This window comes from Acanthopagrus latus, chromosome 13, assembly GCF_904848185.1.
Source record: "Acanthopagrus latus isolate v.2019 chromosome 13, fAcaLat1.1, whole genome shotgun sequence".
Taxonomy (NCBI): domain Eukaryota; kingdom Metazoa; phylum Chordata; class Actinopteri; order Spariformes; family Sparidae; genus Acanthopagrus; species Acanthopagrus latus.
In genome coordinates this window covers 7641714-7658880 of record NC_051051.1, presented here as the reverse complement: position 1 = coordinate 7658880, position 17167 = coordinate 7641714, and the positions used below count along the sequence as shown (strand labels likewise).

Genomic DNA, 17167 nt, shown 5'->3' with positions numbered 1-17167 from the left:
GTTCTGTTGCTGTCCGCCAGATGTCGTACGCGACTAACACAGAGAAACAGATGTTGTCTCCGTGACGGGACAGCTGGTACAGACCCGCAGTAGTAATCTGATATTCCTCAAAGAGGATTCAGCTTCAAAATCGAAGTGATTGTGACACATTCACCTTATTTAACTATGTCTGAAACCAACTGATTATTATTTATAAGTTATTAAATATTTCTCCTTAGTTACATATTAACATTTGGGATGGAGGACATATTTCTGCTGATCCAGCCTGCTGATGAAAAATGGCCGCGTTAATTGCAGTTTTTTAATAACATGTAGACAAAATCGCCATCTCAGAAATGATGTGTGAGCACACAGAGCCCTGGGAGAAGGAGATGTGATGTGATGAGCGCACTGGGACGTGATCATAGGCCTGCTGCTCGCCCCAAGTGGCCGCAGAAAACCCGCATCCAATGAGCGCCTCCAAAGACTGCCCCCCTCCAACGGAGAGATTGAGTTTCCATCTTTCTACACATGACGAAAATGCATAAAGTCCACAGAAGGCAGCAGTGGACTGCGCACACGCACGCAGGTGGAGAATGGGAATGGGTGATGACCAGGAGGAGTTTGCACTGAGTGGACCTGCATTGTTTTAGAGTCACTGGATTATGCTCCTCATCCTGATCTGTGGCTCTCACCGCTTCCACTGAGCTTGCACATTCAACATCGTTTTTGTCTTTTCTGCCGGTCGCTGCATTCTTCACTGAGTGCAAACATCGTCATGTTTATCAGAAGAACTTTTCTCCTCTGCTCTCTGCTGTCACTCTTAAAACTTGCTCGTTGCATGGAAAGTGAGCTCTGCTTCCCGGTCAGGCTGGATACGCACAATAACGATGACAGGAGGGATTTTGACAACGACTTGGAAAACCTTAACGGAGAATGTGTCATAAAAATACGAGCTTTCCAGCAGGAGTTGGTGATCGATTTACAAAAGGACTCTAATTTCATCGCCCCTTCACTTTCTAACCAAGACGCGCTTTGGCTCTCCAACACCGATGCCACCACTGACCTGAGCCGGTGTTTCTACTCCGGATATGTGAATGCCGACAGCTACTCTTACGCCGCTTTGAGCCTCTGTAAAGGTTTGCAAGGTGCGTTCGGCTTCCAGGGCTGGGAATATTTTATCAGCCCGGTGCAAAATGACACCAGAAGCGCAGAAAGCGCGCACATCGTCCGGCGCAGACCCATTAACAACCTGAGGCTCAATTCAACCTCGAGATGCGCGGTGGACAGCGACCTCAGCGCCCAGGTTGCGCAATCGTTGGAGAAATACAAGCGACTGAACGATTACAGCAATGTGACCGAGACGATGCTGAGGAGGATGGGGAGATCCAAGAGGTTCGCGTCAGTGCCCAGGTACGTGGAGACGCTGGTGGTGGCGGACGAGTCCATGGCGCAGTTCCACGGAGATGACCTCAAACACTACCTCCTGACGCTGATGTCGGTGGCGGCGAGGCTCTACAAACACCCCAGTATCCTGAACTTCATCAGCATCACAGTGGTGAAGATCGTGATTATATCCGAGGAGGACAAAGGACCCAAGGTGTCCGGGAACGCAGCCATGACGCTGCGGAACTTTTGCACCTGGCAGAAAAAGCTGAACAAAAACAACGACAAGCATGCAGACTACTGGGACACGGCGATTCTTTTCACTAGACAGGTAAAACCACGTTTCATGTGTGTTGACACTATTACGAGCTAACAGGGTAGAATGTGGGTTTTTATGGTGCGTAATTACGCACAGAAATGCGTAATCCTGATGATTTGCCTCAGCAAAAACAATAAACACAGTATCTTTTCTATATGGAGAATGTTTATGTTCGCCGAATGCTGCAGACTTGACATGACAGGCTTCCCCCCAGCTCCTCCTGCTGTGTCAGTTAATTGGTTTGCTTTCACAACACTCTCTGCACCTCTGGTGAACCCAGGGAGCAAGAACTCAGTGACTATCCAGTCCACTAATACCATCACAGCTTTGACGGTGAGGCTGGGTCACGGAGGAAATTACTTGAGCCGAACAGAGCAATAGTCTTGATTTCTCTTCATGGCTCCTCAGAGGGTAGTTTTATAGTCATGGAGCCCACCTCTGAGTTCTCCCTGCACTCCCAAATATTTGGCCCATGAAACAGGGTCAGGGATGAAGTCATCGCTCGTGTTCATTGGTCAGTATGAATCCCACTGATCTATGGTGGACTGTCTGGCCACTTTGACTTCATTTTGCGACGTTGAATACTTGATATAAAGTTGACAATCAAACCCAACAGATACTTATTTGGTTCCTGAGAAAGATAATGTTTGGATATTATTCAGTCTGCAGATATATCTACAGTCTCCAGAGCTAAAGAGTCAAAGACAACATTAGATGCTATCGAATTACCTTTGCCTAGTGTCACTAACATGATACGACACATGATTGTATCAGACCTCAAACAAAACCCTTGTTTTATCTGTAACTTTGCCAACTGTAAGGACCCACTGTGCTCGTAGGGATGCCCCGTTCGGAAGTGTCTTGTTTCTCTCAGCCATTCCCATTCTTCCTCCAGCTGTGGGTTTTCCAGCCTCCTACCCACCACTTTGCCTGCTCCTCATTAAACATGCCCCTGTAGGGAGGAGGGGGGAGGGAGGGGTGGGAGGAGGATGGGAGGGTTCCTTCATGCATGTCGGAGATGCTACATCCCTCCATGTTTTTGCCTGGAGTCTGAAACATGCCGCTCCAGTGGGGCAGCTCTTGCACAGCTGCACCTTCTTCACTCTGTCATGCACTTCCTCCCATATGTACAGTATGCTCTTCCTGTTTAGGTCATGACACTTCAGAGATGGCCCGTGTTTTCCATAAAAGTGTTTCTGATAGGAAATCTAGGATCGGAGTTACAGCGCCGGTGTTATAGTAGCTGTTTCAGATGACCCCATTTTAACTGTACTGGACCTGCCTACAGACAGTGAGTCATGTGGCTGTAATCTGCTATATAAAGCAGAAAGACACGTCAAATCATTCGGTCACTGCTCAGGTTTTTGTTATATTGGACTAAATGACTGACCTACACTGCTCAGACTTCGATCGGAAGTCTGACAAAATATAACGAGTGCTATATTTCAGACACAGCTGCATTTACACAGTGTGGTCAAATGAATATTTCCTGTCAGTGGCCCCTTACTCTTATGTGTGATGGAATTTCTTGCCTAGACTGGCCTACAACTGTAGGAACTTACAGCACATATGCCTGGATTGACATCTTACTTTTTATCGTCCATTCACCCAACAAAAACATTTCAGCTTCATAAACGCAGTTATAAATCCCTCAGAATAAACTCTCCTTCATAAAGCAATACACGGATATCCAGGATGTCAACACTTCAAGGACTGAGTGCTCCAGTGGAGAGCCCACATGATCACCGTGTTGATGTTGTTCCTGGGACATCATAATTAATGTTGGTCCAGACCTGGACCATCACTGCAACCAACCAATCATGTATTTGTGATGATAGCTTTGTGACTCGGGGGGGGGAAAGACCTGAAGAATAACACATATGAGAGAAGTTAGCTGATGTATCAAGCGTTAAACCAAAGGTGTATTTCAACCCAAGCCCTTTTTTCCTAAACCTAACCAAACACTTGTGTGGCCTTAACCCAAGGGTGCCAAAGCTGTTTCCTTTCGAGGGCCAAAAGGGAAACTTCAAGGTGGAATAAGCAAGAATTTTAAAATGATCAACTGTTAAGAAATAACAGTTCTGACATTATGGTGTGTTGTGCTGCAGAGGTTTTTACACAAGTTAGCATGCTAGCCCATCCCAGTCCAGCTAATGGTACCCACAGTTTGCAGTTATGCTGTTGATATCTTGCCCCCTGTTTGTTTTGAGGATGAACTCGACAGGGTAATATTTCAACTCGACTGGGTGATATTTCAACTCGACTGGGTGATATTTCTTGCGCATTGCACCTTTGATGGTGGTTTGGTTCAAAACAAGTGGACAGTCTATTATTTTCCGATCTGGAGGTGAAACCCAGTCTATTGGGTTAGCATACTTATCCCATTCCGCCACAAAAGACTTGCTGAAATACCAAGGTCCTGGAACATCATTAATCATGACATTCTCGGCACAACACCAACACAGCGATATCAGATAGACCACAAGAGCCACAATGAATCTGATCATAAATTATGTATGTGACGGCCACATGACTTTAGCATCCAACCAGACAAAATCACCCCTCCCAGACTCAGATTTCAAACAAGCTGTCTCCACACATGTCCACATGACTTGGTGACTCAGTTTAGTCAGTAGTGTTGTTCTGGTTCACCGTAGCTGTCAGTGGGCATTTAAGGCACGTCCATTGTCTGCAGTTTACCAGGCCGCAGTCTAATTTGTAGGTTTTATGAAGACCAACTCGGCGTTGTCCAGAGGCGACTGCGGTCGTCTTTAAACTCCATTGCCAGCATGATTGCTGTGTAAAGAATGTTTACTCAGTTCATTAAGCTACACAGAAAGTTCATTGTATGTGAACAGGCAGTCCCCAAAAGACTAAATCTAACTGTAAATCTGACGTATTTATGTTCCCCCGGGGAGAGAGGGGGGATGGATGTACTTTAACTCACAGCATGTTTGTCTTTTTTTACATGATGGATAATGGGGCTGAGAAAGAGAAGTGTACGACCATATATGTCCAATGTCTGTGATAGTGCTGTATCAGACCTTTTTTCCACTCCGAGCACAAACTGAGGCTCCAAGCAACATGATAGTTATGCATATTGCACCCAAGTACGAGCTTTAAAAGGCCAGATGGTAATTAAATGCATCTAGATCTGTACACAAACGAAAATAGAAATGTTTCTTTGCTGAGATAACCCTCATATTGTGTTTTAATTGCAGAAACACGCAAAAAAAAAATAAATGCTGAGATAGATAACAGATGTGGGAAGTAGGTCAAAGCAAAGAACAAACTCATTGACGCTGCTGTTTCTTCTCCCCCTGTTCGTCTCACAGTTTTTCAGTTTTCGCTCATAAATGGTCCAAACGTTTCAATGTCATCTGCACATGAGCACATCTGGACTGGATTTGCACCGGCCAACAATTGCGGTTTTGTGGTTTATTCTAGGAATGATTTGTCATAGCGCTCGAAGTCTTCACTTGGCACTGAGTTTAATGTGTGCGCTCGGTGCAGCGGAGGATTGCATGGCCTGTGTGACATTAAACCAGTAATGTGCTTTATCTGTAATAGCTGACCGCCTCTGGTTTTTCTGTGTTTCTGGGTATGTAGAGACGGTGCTGTTTATGGGCCAGGCAGATGGGCGGTGTTCTGCGGCGGTTACTGCCCAAGCTGTCCTGTGATTAGGAGGTACAGCTCCAAATGGATACTCGCTAAGATTGGGTTTTTAAAACCTTGTGGTGGAGAAATAGGTCATCTGGAAACTCTGCTATGGCATGGAAATGTTGCGATTGGGGACGGTTACATTACCTCATAGAGGAAGGTGTGCTCTAAACACTGCTGCCCACTGAATACTGAGTTAAAACACTTAGTGGAAGCCTTGCTTAACACTATCTAATCCTTTTCCAGTCTCAAGGAAACAACTCTAATGACAACTTGAGGGATAATTCCAGTTTGTTACAGATTGAGCCTTACTTCCTTTCATATTTCTATTGTTTGTATTCATAGATTAGTCCCCACCTCGACTCCTACATTTGCCAAACATATGTGGGAGAGAACAAAAATGACTTTCCATAATTTTCATGTGTCACAAGGGAGTGCTGACTGTTAATCCAGCTAAACTGTTGTGCCGTCAAGTAAAAGATAGTTTTCTCGCCCTGTCATGTCCCCACGTTCCCGTTGGGGCAGTGACATTTGATTTGAAAAAATCAAGATCCATGCATTTAGGTAACTGGTGTCCGTGAATGAATTCCTGAAAAAACAATGAAAAGTGTCAAACAATTGCAATGTTCGTTTCTGGATTCAAGGAGTTTGTAAAGTGCCACATCCTGCATGCCTTTCTTTCGCTCACATGTGCTAATGGAACGTGCTGTTTTGTGTCCAGGACCTGTGCGGAGCCTCCACCTGTGACACTCTCGGCATGGCCGATGTTGGCACCATGTGCGACCCCAAGAGGAGCTGCTCCGTGATCGAAGACGACGGCCTACCTTCAGCCTTTACCACTGCTCATGAGCTTGGTGAGTCCCACTAACACCAACCTCCACTCAGTATACATTGTGACTGTTGTGTGTTCGGTAATGTGAGTGCATATAAACGGATTAAAGTGTCCACGCATTTATGAACATCCTGACATCACATTCCCTCTCGACAGGACACGTGTTCAACATGCCACACGACAACGTGAAGGCCTGCGAGGACGTGTTTGGGAAACTGCAGGACAACCACATGATGTCTCCCACCCTCATCCAGATAAACCGCACCAGCCCCTGGTCTCCCTGCAGCGCAGCCATCATCACTGAATTCCTGGACAGTGGGCACGGTGAGTTTTCTGCGACCCCTGACCGCTATGTTTGACTGCAAACAGAATTGTAGAGCGTTTGAAGAGGTGTGAAGCCAAAGTGAGGTCAGACACAAACTGTTATTAAAGGAAAACTCCACGTATTTTTTACACATCAGAGCCTGTGTAGAGAGTTCTACAAAATAAGGATGTTAATGATTAATTCTTAATTGATTAATCAGCGTTGAGATTGTAACTGATTAAAAATGTTTTAACCAACAAACAGAGATGTGCACAAATACTTAGAAGTGCAACATGTAATAATCCGTCAAATTCGTACTCTAAACAAATAGGGGGCAGCAAATCACCAGAGTTACTATAGCTGCTCATAGCTAGTTAGCTCAGTGAGCTGTGCAGCTTTGGACCGGGACAGGCCGGGATCTGCAACACAATACAAATGCACTGTAATGTCAGAACTGCTATTTCGTCCATTCTGCTGATAATTTCAGTTTCAAATGTTTTTAACTACAGTGCCGATATATAACTCCTTTATCATTCGAGTTACTTGAGATGAAATAAATGTGGGGGTGTTGGGGAATGAAGTCAGCTCCTCGTCTCTGCTTTAGGCTAGCGGCTCAAGGCTACATTAACTGCTAGGAGCGTATCAGCTGAACTGTTGGGGGCTTGGTTGCATGGAATATCTTTTACCACTGCACTGATTTTACTACTCTTTCTTTGTCCATTGTTTGTCTGATAATGTTACAGGAGTGCAATGCTAAATCGCTGGAATACTCTTTTAAGGGGCAGCCAACAAACATGCAGTTAGGTGATGACTGCATTAGGAGGGCACATACTCGTTCCATTATTCACGTAATTAGACCCTTCACGGTTCTGTTTGTCTCGTCCAGGCAGTTGTTGAAAAGCAGCAGAGGCGCTCCTATTTCCACATTTTCTGGGATTTCCTCGATTGTTTCGGCTCATTAGCCTCCCGATGTGCAACGTGACAACAGCCATTTGGGGCAAATGCAAGTGAGGGCATAAACGAATTTCAGCACCCATCTATGCTTCCAATGTGACATCTGCAGAAGTACCCTGCTCCTAGAGAAAGACGAGCTTAAAGCCAAAAGAGAAATGTATTTGGTTGGACGCAGATTGTTTGCCAAGCAGGCCAGACCACAGGACTTGGCCTTGGAGCGATGCTAAACGTTTGTTTTAAAACTGCCCCCACATCTGTCCCAAATTAGAGGGCTTGCTCTGGGGAGAGTCACCACAGTGGTTTGGACTGCGCGGTGTATCTGCCCAGTGTTTCCCATGCAGGTTCGCTCCAAATAGACAAACGTTTTTTTGCTTCTCTTGGTCCCCATTGTAGAGAAAAGAACACAAACTGAAGCAGAACATTTTTGTCCTGACAGAGAGTGATTTCCATCCAACAATGTTAGAACTTGGTTTCTCCTGGCCGCCTGTCATAAATCTAGACTTCGAGAAGCAGAGGGGAGAAAAAAACACATGTTGCCACATGTTTGAGGCTGTTTTTTGTGCAGCTCTGGGCTGAAAATCATTTGTAACCTGTTCATTCTCCACAAACACACGCACAACCCATGCTATTGTTATTGATTAGTGCTCATTGGAGAGAGCGTAGGAAGGAAGAGGCGTGTTCTGGCTCCGTCGCTGTAGAGTGACTTGTTTATATGCTATTGTACTATCAGTTAATCAGTGTTTTTCTTCTGCCAAATTTGCGGTGAAATGGTAGGAAACAAATTTGCCACCGGTTACAGCTCATTCACTCACCGCCTTATAAACTGTTGTGATTCCACCGCAACACGAGAAGCATAATAAACTGTTCAAAGTGGGTAAACACAGTCCCCCCCCGGTGGAAATGACTTGTTTTGGATGTGTGAATTCCCCATAAGGGTGAGAAACTAAGTGATAAAAAGCTCCTCCTGGAAACCTCCTGGATCTGTCATGTTTCCAGGCACCTGCTCGTCAAACTCTTCTGATTATTAGCCTGTTCCTGGAAAGGTTTTTCTGTGTGCCACTGATTGTAAATGGACCCCGTGTCTTTGACCTCTGACAGCTCCCTGCATGTCACTTTGGTAAAGAGTTTAAAGCTAAGGTCTCTCTCTTAACTCATCATTATCCCTGCAAGTCATGCATCAGCAAGAATGGGATCAAACATGAGCTTGTGGGCTTTTAGGGAGAGTTTGGGGATGAAATAGGGGTGGGGGTGACTGTTTGTGGGGTTGTGTCTGTTTGTGGGATGTGGCATACACAGCATGGACTGCATCAAGCAGTACTTTGAATTCAAAGAGCCCAAATCACAAGGGCAATGGCTGCTTACTGCCCCCAACCCACAATCCCCCACATCCACATCACACACATGCATTCAATGAGAAGCATGGTGGAAATACTGAGGATTCAGTATTCAGTTCTGACTCAAAGAAAGTTAGGATGCTGTGTTGAAAACAGAAATAAGACCTACAAAGTACAGAAAAGCCATGAAACCAAAGGTGACAGTTTGTCTTGCCTCCCCTCTTTTAGGGGAATGTTTGCTCGACCAGCCCCAGAAGCCCCTGGTCCTCCCTGACGTGCTGCCGGGATCCACCTACAGCCTCGACCGTCAGTGCGAACTGGCATTTGGAGAAGGCTCCAAGCCCTGTCCCTTTATGCAACCGCCATGCGGCCGCCTGTGGTGCACAGGGAAATCCAACGGCCATTTGGTGTGCATGACCCGTCACTTCCCCTGGGCGGATGGCACCCACTGTGGGGACGGACAGGTCTGCGACAGAGGGGTCTGCTCCGACAAACAGGCCAAAAATGCGAAGGTAAGGCTCACAAAGTTTCCTGTTGTCAACATCGACCTTAACTGGGGTGTGATTAAGAAGGGTCTTTGTTGTTATTGTCGACCTTTTATAAAGATGGGTGACATGTCTCCGTCTGTACAAAGATGAAGCCAAAAATATCCCCAGTACAGTAGCTGCCTCCTGATCTTGTGTCGTCATTTGCAGCTAGCGCAGTAATGATCACGGTGGGTTTCGAGTTCCCGTCTCACTACATTGTGACTTGAACAGAAACCAGCTGTCTGAGGAGGGATGTTTTGGCTTCGCTTTTGGGGATGTTCCTTTTTACATGATGGCAAAATAATAACCCGCCCTGCCCTGTGTCTTATTGGCAAGTACCACTTGGCCTGGTTAGTTTTAAGGCCCCTGGGGAGAGAGAGAGTCCCGTCATCCTCGTTCACTCCAATGGACCATTTTTTCACAGCAGCGGTGGATCGTGGAGCCTTTATATGGTTCCCAGAGGCTACCTGCAAATAGTAGCAGCTCAGTGCTGTAATAAATGATGTTTTAACTACAGACTGCCAAACATTGAAATTCTGTCTCTCTGTATAATTCATTTAAATTGAGACCTTAGAGCCTCCAGGAATTATCTGAAATCTCCATGAATCACGTTACAATCAGCATTTTGAACATCCGTTGCTCAGGTTAGCTCTAGGCATGAGCAGTGATGATTGGTTAGGGTTAGGATAAGATTATAATGTAGGCTCATCGGAGGCAGAAAAGGAAATGAAATATTCTTTCGTGACTTGTCATCATGTCGTCCAACCCCTATATAAAATCAGTGGTGTTTATACTTTCTGCAGTAGTTCCCCGTTTTTAATTTAATGTATTTCCAGGTGGACGGCCGCTGGGGTAAGTGGGGCCTGTTTGGTTCCTGCTCACGTACATGTGGAGGCGGCGTCCAGCTGTCGAAGAGAGAGTGCAACAACCCAGTTCCGTCAAACGGTGGTAAATACTGCCAAGGGGTTCGGGTCAAATACCGCTCCTGCAACCTGAACCGCTGCTCTGACACAGGTACGAGTGGTTCAAAACAGACAACTATGTCCTACGACATTTCTTCCCCTTGAGCGATCCCACCTCTTACCCTCTGTGCTCTCTTCCCTCCTTTGCTCCCGTCTGCGTAGGTAAGACTTACCGTGAGGAGCAGTGTGAGATCGGTGGGCAGAACTTCAACAGTAACCGAGTCGCCCACTCGGTGGTGTGGGTGCCCAAGTACTCCGGAGTGTCTCCTGATGACAGGTGTAAACTCATCTGCAGGGCTAACGGCACGGGCTACTTCTACGTCCTGGCACCAAAGGTAAACCTCAGGTGTATTCTCCCATTTGAACAACCTGAACAAATGTAAAGATACTTTGATTGGTGAGGACACAAAAGTCTGTATTACGTGAGGTTAGATTTTGGGAGATGAGGCTAAGATAATGGCGGGTGAAAGTGATGATGCATTAGCCAGCTGCCTCTGGCCCGAGTGCGAATAATGGGGGAAGGAATGGAGCAGAGGAGGAGTACGGCTTCAGATAGCAGGGTGTGGAGTGAGCCGTAGCAGCAGCGAGACTGAGTTCACACTTCACTCCATCATACCAGCTGAGGAGGAGTAGATAAGAGCTCTCAGAGGACACGTAGCTCTGAGTCACAGAGCAGCTGGAAGTTTTAACCACAGAGTCACGACTGGAACTGAAAACGGGGTTTGGAGTAGTTTCTGAGTGCGAGTTACTGCAAAACTTTCAGAGTTTGGTGCATCGTGGGCCAGTTTCTAAGTATGATATATCTTTGGAAAGAGGAAAATGTGTGTGTCAGGGTGCTCACAACCGCATTATGTAACTCGTCGGTCGCATATTTGCACACGGACTAGAAGTGAGGTGGATCTGGTTGACAGCTTCACTTAAGATACTTATTGCCACAGAACATCCTGTTGCTTATATGTACATATATCATTCCAAAGTTTACTTATCCTGCTTGCGTATGAATTTAGGAAACCAGTCTGGATATATTAAGAGAAATGTTTCCAGTGGACTGTAGGGAAAGAACTACATGATCAAAAATCAGTGCCATTGTGTAATCAAATTCCTACTTGAATATTTTACTAATGTGAAATAAAAATATAAGTTACAAGTCACAGGGGATGATATCTGGTCTGTATTATGTGTTGGATGCTCTGCTGTGTTTGCTTCTTGTGACTAAAGATTTTTTTGTTTCCTGTACCTTAAACCTGACCTAATCTTAGGTCGTGGATGGGACTCCATGCTCCCCAGACTCCACAGGAGTGTGTGTCCAAGGGAAGTGCATTAAGGCCGGCTGTGACGGAAAAATTGGCTCGACCAAGAAGTTTGATAAGTGTGGAGTCTGCGGAGGTGATAACAAGGGCTGCAAGAAGGTGTCGGGACTCTTCACAAAGCCTGTGTGAGTAAATCCCACATGTGAAAGCATTTAGAGAGCATTTCTTACGTCATTCATTTTCCCTGTTACTTCGACATGATAACGTTATCAGCTTCACTATTATAAGCTCTCATTGACTGTGATGTGTTTTGGCATGCAGGCATGGCTACAACTTTGTGGTGATGTTGCCGGTGGGTGCAGCCAACATAGACGTCCGTCAGCGAGGCTACAAAGGAATGGTGGGTGATGACAACTACTTGGCGGTGAAGAACAGCGAGGGCTATTACCTGCTCAATGGGAACTATGTTGTGTCAGCCGGGGAGAGGGACATCATGGTGAAGAACAGCCTGCTGCGCTACAGTGGCACAGCTGGCCTTTCTGAGACCCTGAATGCTGTGAAGCCCTTAGGGGAAGCCCTGACTGTGGAGGTGTTGTGTGCAGGCCAGATGACACCTCCCCGAATCCGCTACTCCTTCTACCTCGCACGTCAATCCAAGGAGGAAAAGCCTCTCAAGAAGGACGCGCGTGTAAACGCCCATAACAGTGTCCTGACTGAGAACAGTGTCAAGGAGAAGGGAGGAGACATCCTGAAGAGGTCGTATAGCAAGGAGGATCCTGATCTTGGGAAATGGATATCCACAAGTTGGGACAAGTGCTCTGTGACCTGCGGCGGTGGGATCCAGAGGAGGATGGTGCAGTGTCTGAGACAGGACGGGAGGCCTGGGTTGGACTGTGATCCTTCACAAAGACCTGCGGCCACTCGGGTTTGTGGAGACCCGTGTCCTGAGTGGCTTGTTGGGCAGTGGTCGCCTTGCTCCAGAACCTGTGGGAAGGGCTTCAAGAGAAGACCACTGCACTGCAAAACCCAAACAGGGCATCTGCTCCCAAGGGAGCACTGCATTGGCATACGGAAGCCACAGGAGCTGGACTTCTGTAACCTGAAGCCTTGTTAGTGCCTAAAACCTATGAACTAAAACTCTCTCTGTTTTTAAAAGGACTGATTTGATTCCACTTCACACACAGACAACGTGAACGCATCATTGGGACACTTGCTTGGAAGAACAACAAGAATGTTGGAAGGAGAGTGGAAGTGGCAGGATGAACGCTGGAAGATATTTTTCACTGCCATCACTCTGACTTCAAAATCCACGATCCAGGTCCTTCTCTGATGGCAAAACAACGCGAGAGAAGGTCAAATAAAATGTAGTGGAATCCCTCGTACTGTCAGCAGATACAGACCGCTGTCAGCAATCAATCCAGTTTACATTATGAGTCTTGAACCAATTTCTTGTCATAATGTTTTCAATGTGCAGGTTCCTCAGTCTTTCAAATAGATCTGGAAGCCTTGTGGCTATATTTCAGGAAGCAAATATACCAGGGTCGATGCATAACTTTCTACCAACTGGACTCAGATGTAATGTCGTGTGCTGCACAACACTTCACATAGTCAGATTGTATTGATGTGGCCTAGCAAATTAAAGGGGAATTGCAGTATTTCTAATCCTGGATCTAATATTTACATGGTTTTGTGTGTCAAAGTGATTCAGTGATCCACTAGATCTCTGCAGCTGACTGATGTGACACAGCTGCACTGGCTGCAATGTAGTCCTTCAGGGCAACTGCGACCAGCAAAGTTACGTCCACTATAAAGTGCCTTTTTTTTGCCACTGACAGACAGGCTGTATAAGATCATTTTTGTAACTAGAAACAGAAGTCTTGTTCAAAGAGAATTCTCAAGAAGTGGATGTAACTTTGGCTTCTCAGTTGCCCCAAAGGATTACACTGAAGCCACTGCAGCTGAGGTGATCTACTGGACTGATTCCAAAACGTTTGGTAAGAATTAATCTACACACCAAATCATCTAAATATAGTGCAGGTTTAAAAACACTGGAATTTCCCTCTAAGGTTGATACAGCGTTGGAAGACTTTTACAGTACCTGCCGCTGTGTCATTTTTTGACATGTTTCACTCCTGAAACTTTCCTCCAAAAACAGATAAAAGCCGAAAGATGCAGCCAACACCTGGGCCAAAGACTCTGATGTTCTGCAGACCTCACTCAGCACCAGTCAGCCAGACAAATAAAACTAGAACCTGAAGTCAGGGAAGGGAAACAGTGGCCAGTAGATTAGCTGCTAAGGCCACCAGCTCATTGAATTCATCAAGCTACATCCAACACTGCACTGCTCATCGTAGATATGAGCCTGGCCTGACATCACACACACACACACATACTCAGGCAGACAGACAAAGACACAATGTGTGCACCATCACTTCCTTCAACTCCTCAATCATCCGACAACAACAATTGTCTTCTCAGTTCATTGTGTTCAGCCGTGTTAAGTAACGCCTGTCTGGCACAGTTACCAAAGATAATTTATTATCCATCAAATGATAAAGCAAGAAAGGGGAAGAAAACCTGGCGAGCCCTCCGTCATGCTGTACAGAATGTGTGTTTTCCTGGATCTCCTTGTTCCCGGCCCCACAGCCTGAGCCAAGCTGTCCTGTAATCCATTATATTCTTGTTTTGTTTCTTAAAGGAGCAACATTGTTCAATCAAAACATCCAACTACAGGATGGATCCTGTGTTATGTTGGATTATCATTTTTATTTTTTATTTTTTTATCAGCTTTTGCACTTTGTACAGCAAAAGAAACCTATGACCTACATGGGCTGTATTGTATACTATGTATACATTTATTCAGCTCTGTGCAAAAATAATGTAAATACTTTTTTAACCCTTTTTTTTTACACAGGCATTTGTAGTTGTCTTTGACTCGAGTATATTTATTCCGAAATTAAAAGCCATTAAGGAACTGACACAATGAATACTGTTTTTATTGTGTGTTTTTCTGTGCAGTTTTATTAACTCTCTCACCTTCGACTATCAGCAACCTCTGAGAAAACAGTCCAACATGTGAGGCGTCATCGGATCTGACTAGCTGTGTTTCATCATTCACTTTAAACTTACAGTATCAAATTTCTGCTGTGAGGGGCCCTTTAGTTTAATCAAATATATAGAAACTGAGGTAAAACAAGAGTGAACAGACGGGCATTTACTGGATGGACACGGTTGGTGATGCCATAGTCTCTTCCCTTGTTCATATGTGTTTTCTCTTACAACCAGGACTTGAGACAGTTCAAAACCTGCATTTCTTTCTACTAAATCAGTACGTAACAAACCTGCCTACATATTATTTGAACCAGGTGTTTTACTCTGACTATTCATAGCACTGAGACCAGGGTTTATAGGTCAAATTGGGATTCTTGGGGTTGTTATTTGTTCTGGACAGTAACCAGCCTGCTATTAGTAGCGGGGGGAGCTCAAAATATGTCTATCCACATTAAGTAAATTTAATATCAGATACTGCAAGAGTTTAGTGAATTACTATTTATATGGGGGACCAGAGTAATATTTTAATACGATATCTTTACCAAGTGACCGAGCTAAGCTCACAGGGCAACTCCCAAAATAAAGCTCTCTGATGTAAGAGAGCTTTACTTTATACTTTATTTTTCAGCACGGTGCAAGAAAAATGGAGAAGCTCAGGGAGCTATTGTGAAGCTCGCCTGCTGCAGTAGATCATCAGTTTGCCCGGCCAGTAGTCATTACATCAGCAAGCCTCCAAAATGAAACATGCTGCTGCACTTCCTGGTGTGACCAAGCCTTTAACCCTCCAGTGAGTCTCGTGTGACATCCAGGTGGACTTACAGCTCACATGTGACCTCATCAATTCTCAAAGAATAAACAATCTCAAATCCCTGTCAGAAAAACTCCCCGCGAACAACCACCAACATCTGGCTTTAGTCCGCCTGTGACTGGTAGTGATGAAAACATGACACCCAGGTGGACATGCCAGTTCCCCCCTCCCCCCTTTCCAGTGCAATGCCATGACGTTCATTAAATATGGGAAACATTTTTTTTTTTGCATTAAACTCTGAAACAGAGACTGAAGTAAAAGATATATAAAACCTGAATATATGCAGTAACTTTGGTATAAAAAAAGGTGCTACAGAGGTAAATGCCTCGTAGTCCACTTCAGTCAGCCAGAACTTACGAGGTCTTTTGGATGAAAGTTAAAAATAAATCTTTAAAACCTAAACTGAATACACTCCTCACTTTGTGATACTATCATGCAGCCTTCAAAGCCTTTTTAAATGGATGCTTGTACATTTGTGAATTGAAATCTTTAAAAAAAACAAGCACGTCTGAGTACAAGGAGGCCACATTTGTCCTGAAAATATAAGCATTCATTTTTTGTGTCTAAAAACGCTAAAAGCCTTTCCTTTTTTTTTTTTTTTTTTTTAAATTTTCATTTAAAGTAACGACAAAACCTCTGCCGAGCAAACTCACACATGTAACATTTGTCAGCATTAAAATCAAACAGGAGGAGAGAGAGGAAGCAGATGATGTGCGGACTACGAAACATGTGCCAGTACGTACGCCCCAGTTCTCCGCTCCCTCTCTGTGAAATGGCCATATTAAAAATTACCAGCCGTCACATCTGCAGCCACGGTGAAAGAGCGGCTGAGATGGGTGGCCAACGTGCCTTGCAGCAGCTCACTGTAGCCTATAAAGTCCACTTTGCCGTGCATTTGTTTCACGGTCAACATTTCAGACACGCAGCTACAGCTTATTTTCCACCGGCTGACGTGAACTCATTCTGCCTGTCCGCGTCTGTGTGCGGTCCAAGAATGCAGCTGCGTGTGAGAAGGTGGAAATTTTGAATTGCGTGATTTTGAACACGATGACTTGTGCGTGTCTGAGGAAAAAAAAACAAAGGTCTGAGTCGAGCAATCGGAGAGTCCCGTGTCAGACATTTTTGAAAACCTTTTTTTTTTTTTTGGAAGGGAGTGATATGTCAAAAAAAGTCTGAATTGTCTGACCTACATAAGAGCAGATAGAGAAGAACCTGGATTGGAGCCAATGGAAACATTTATTTGTTCCCCTTGTTGCCTCTTGCGTGGGTTTACAGTCATATCTAGTTGCAAGTTCAATGGCTTTAATTGAGCCCGACTCCTTATCAAAAAGAATGTTTCAGAGGGAAGTTTTCGATTGCAAGTAAATATCCCAGTGCACTGAGAGGCTGAGTTATACTGGAACTGAACGCCAAAGATTAATCATCATATGTGAAGCGGCGTGCAGATTAAATTCCACACACTTTGTTAGAGTCATACTCACTTTTAGAGATGTGGAGAAGAAATGAATGAATATCTGGATCCAAAATGGGGTCTATCCTGTGCCGCCATCCATCCAAGTTTCATTTAAGTGTTTAGTGGAGTTTTTGTGTAATCCTGCTAAAAAAACGACCAACCAACCAACCAAATGGACACAGGTGAAAACATAGCCTCCTTGGTTTCAGAACCATTTTATCATTTAGCTGCTGGTAGTTTTTTTTTTTTTTTGCCCATACAGATTTTATTGTTTGGCAGTATCGCAGCGTTCCCACAGCCAAGAACTGTCTTTGCTGAGTACAGTCCAGTGTTTGCAGTGGCCTGGTA

At 44.9% G+C, this 17167-nt stretch overlaps 1 protein-coding gene across 1 annotated transcript; it reads left to right on the top strand.

Moving 5' to 3' along the window:
• Positions 1-757: 757 nt before the first annotated feature.
• adamts15a (ADAM metallopeptidase with thrombospondin type 1 motif, 15a) lies at positions 758-13038 on the top strand. Its single transcript, XM_037119916.1, has 8 exons — positions 758-1696; positions 6066-6198; positions 6333-6500; positions 8997-9280; positions 10132-10309; positions 10420-10592; positions 11517-11692; positions 11829-13038. The coding sequence occupies exons 1-8, from the start codon at positions 758-760 to the stop codon at positions 12619-12621; spliced, it is 2844 nt and encodes a 947-aa protein (XP_036975811.1). The 3' UTR covers positions 12622-13038.
• The last annotated feature ends 4129 nt before the right edge of the window (positions 13039-17167 follow it).

Excerpts from the sequence above, each read along its gene's own strand:
- adamts15a (XM_037119916.1), top strand. The coding sequence starts at position 758 with ATGTTTATCAGAAGAACTTTTCTCCTCTGCTCTCTGCTGTCACTCTTA. Across the intron at positions 10,593-11,516 it reads TCTACGTCCTGGCACCAAAG|GTCGTGGATGGGACTCCATG; the intron begins GTAAACCTCAGG and ends ACCTAATCTTAG. Across the intron at positions 11,693-11,828 it reads GGACTCTTCACAAAGCCTGT|GCATGGCTACAACTTTGTGG; the intron begins GTGAGTAAATCC and ends TTTGGCATGCAG.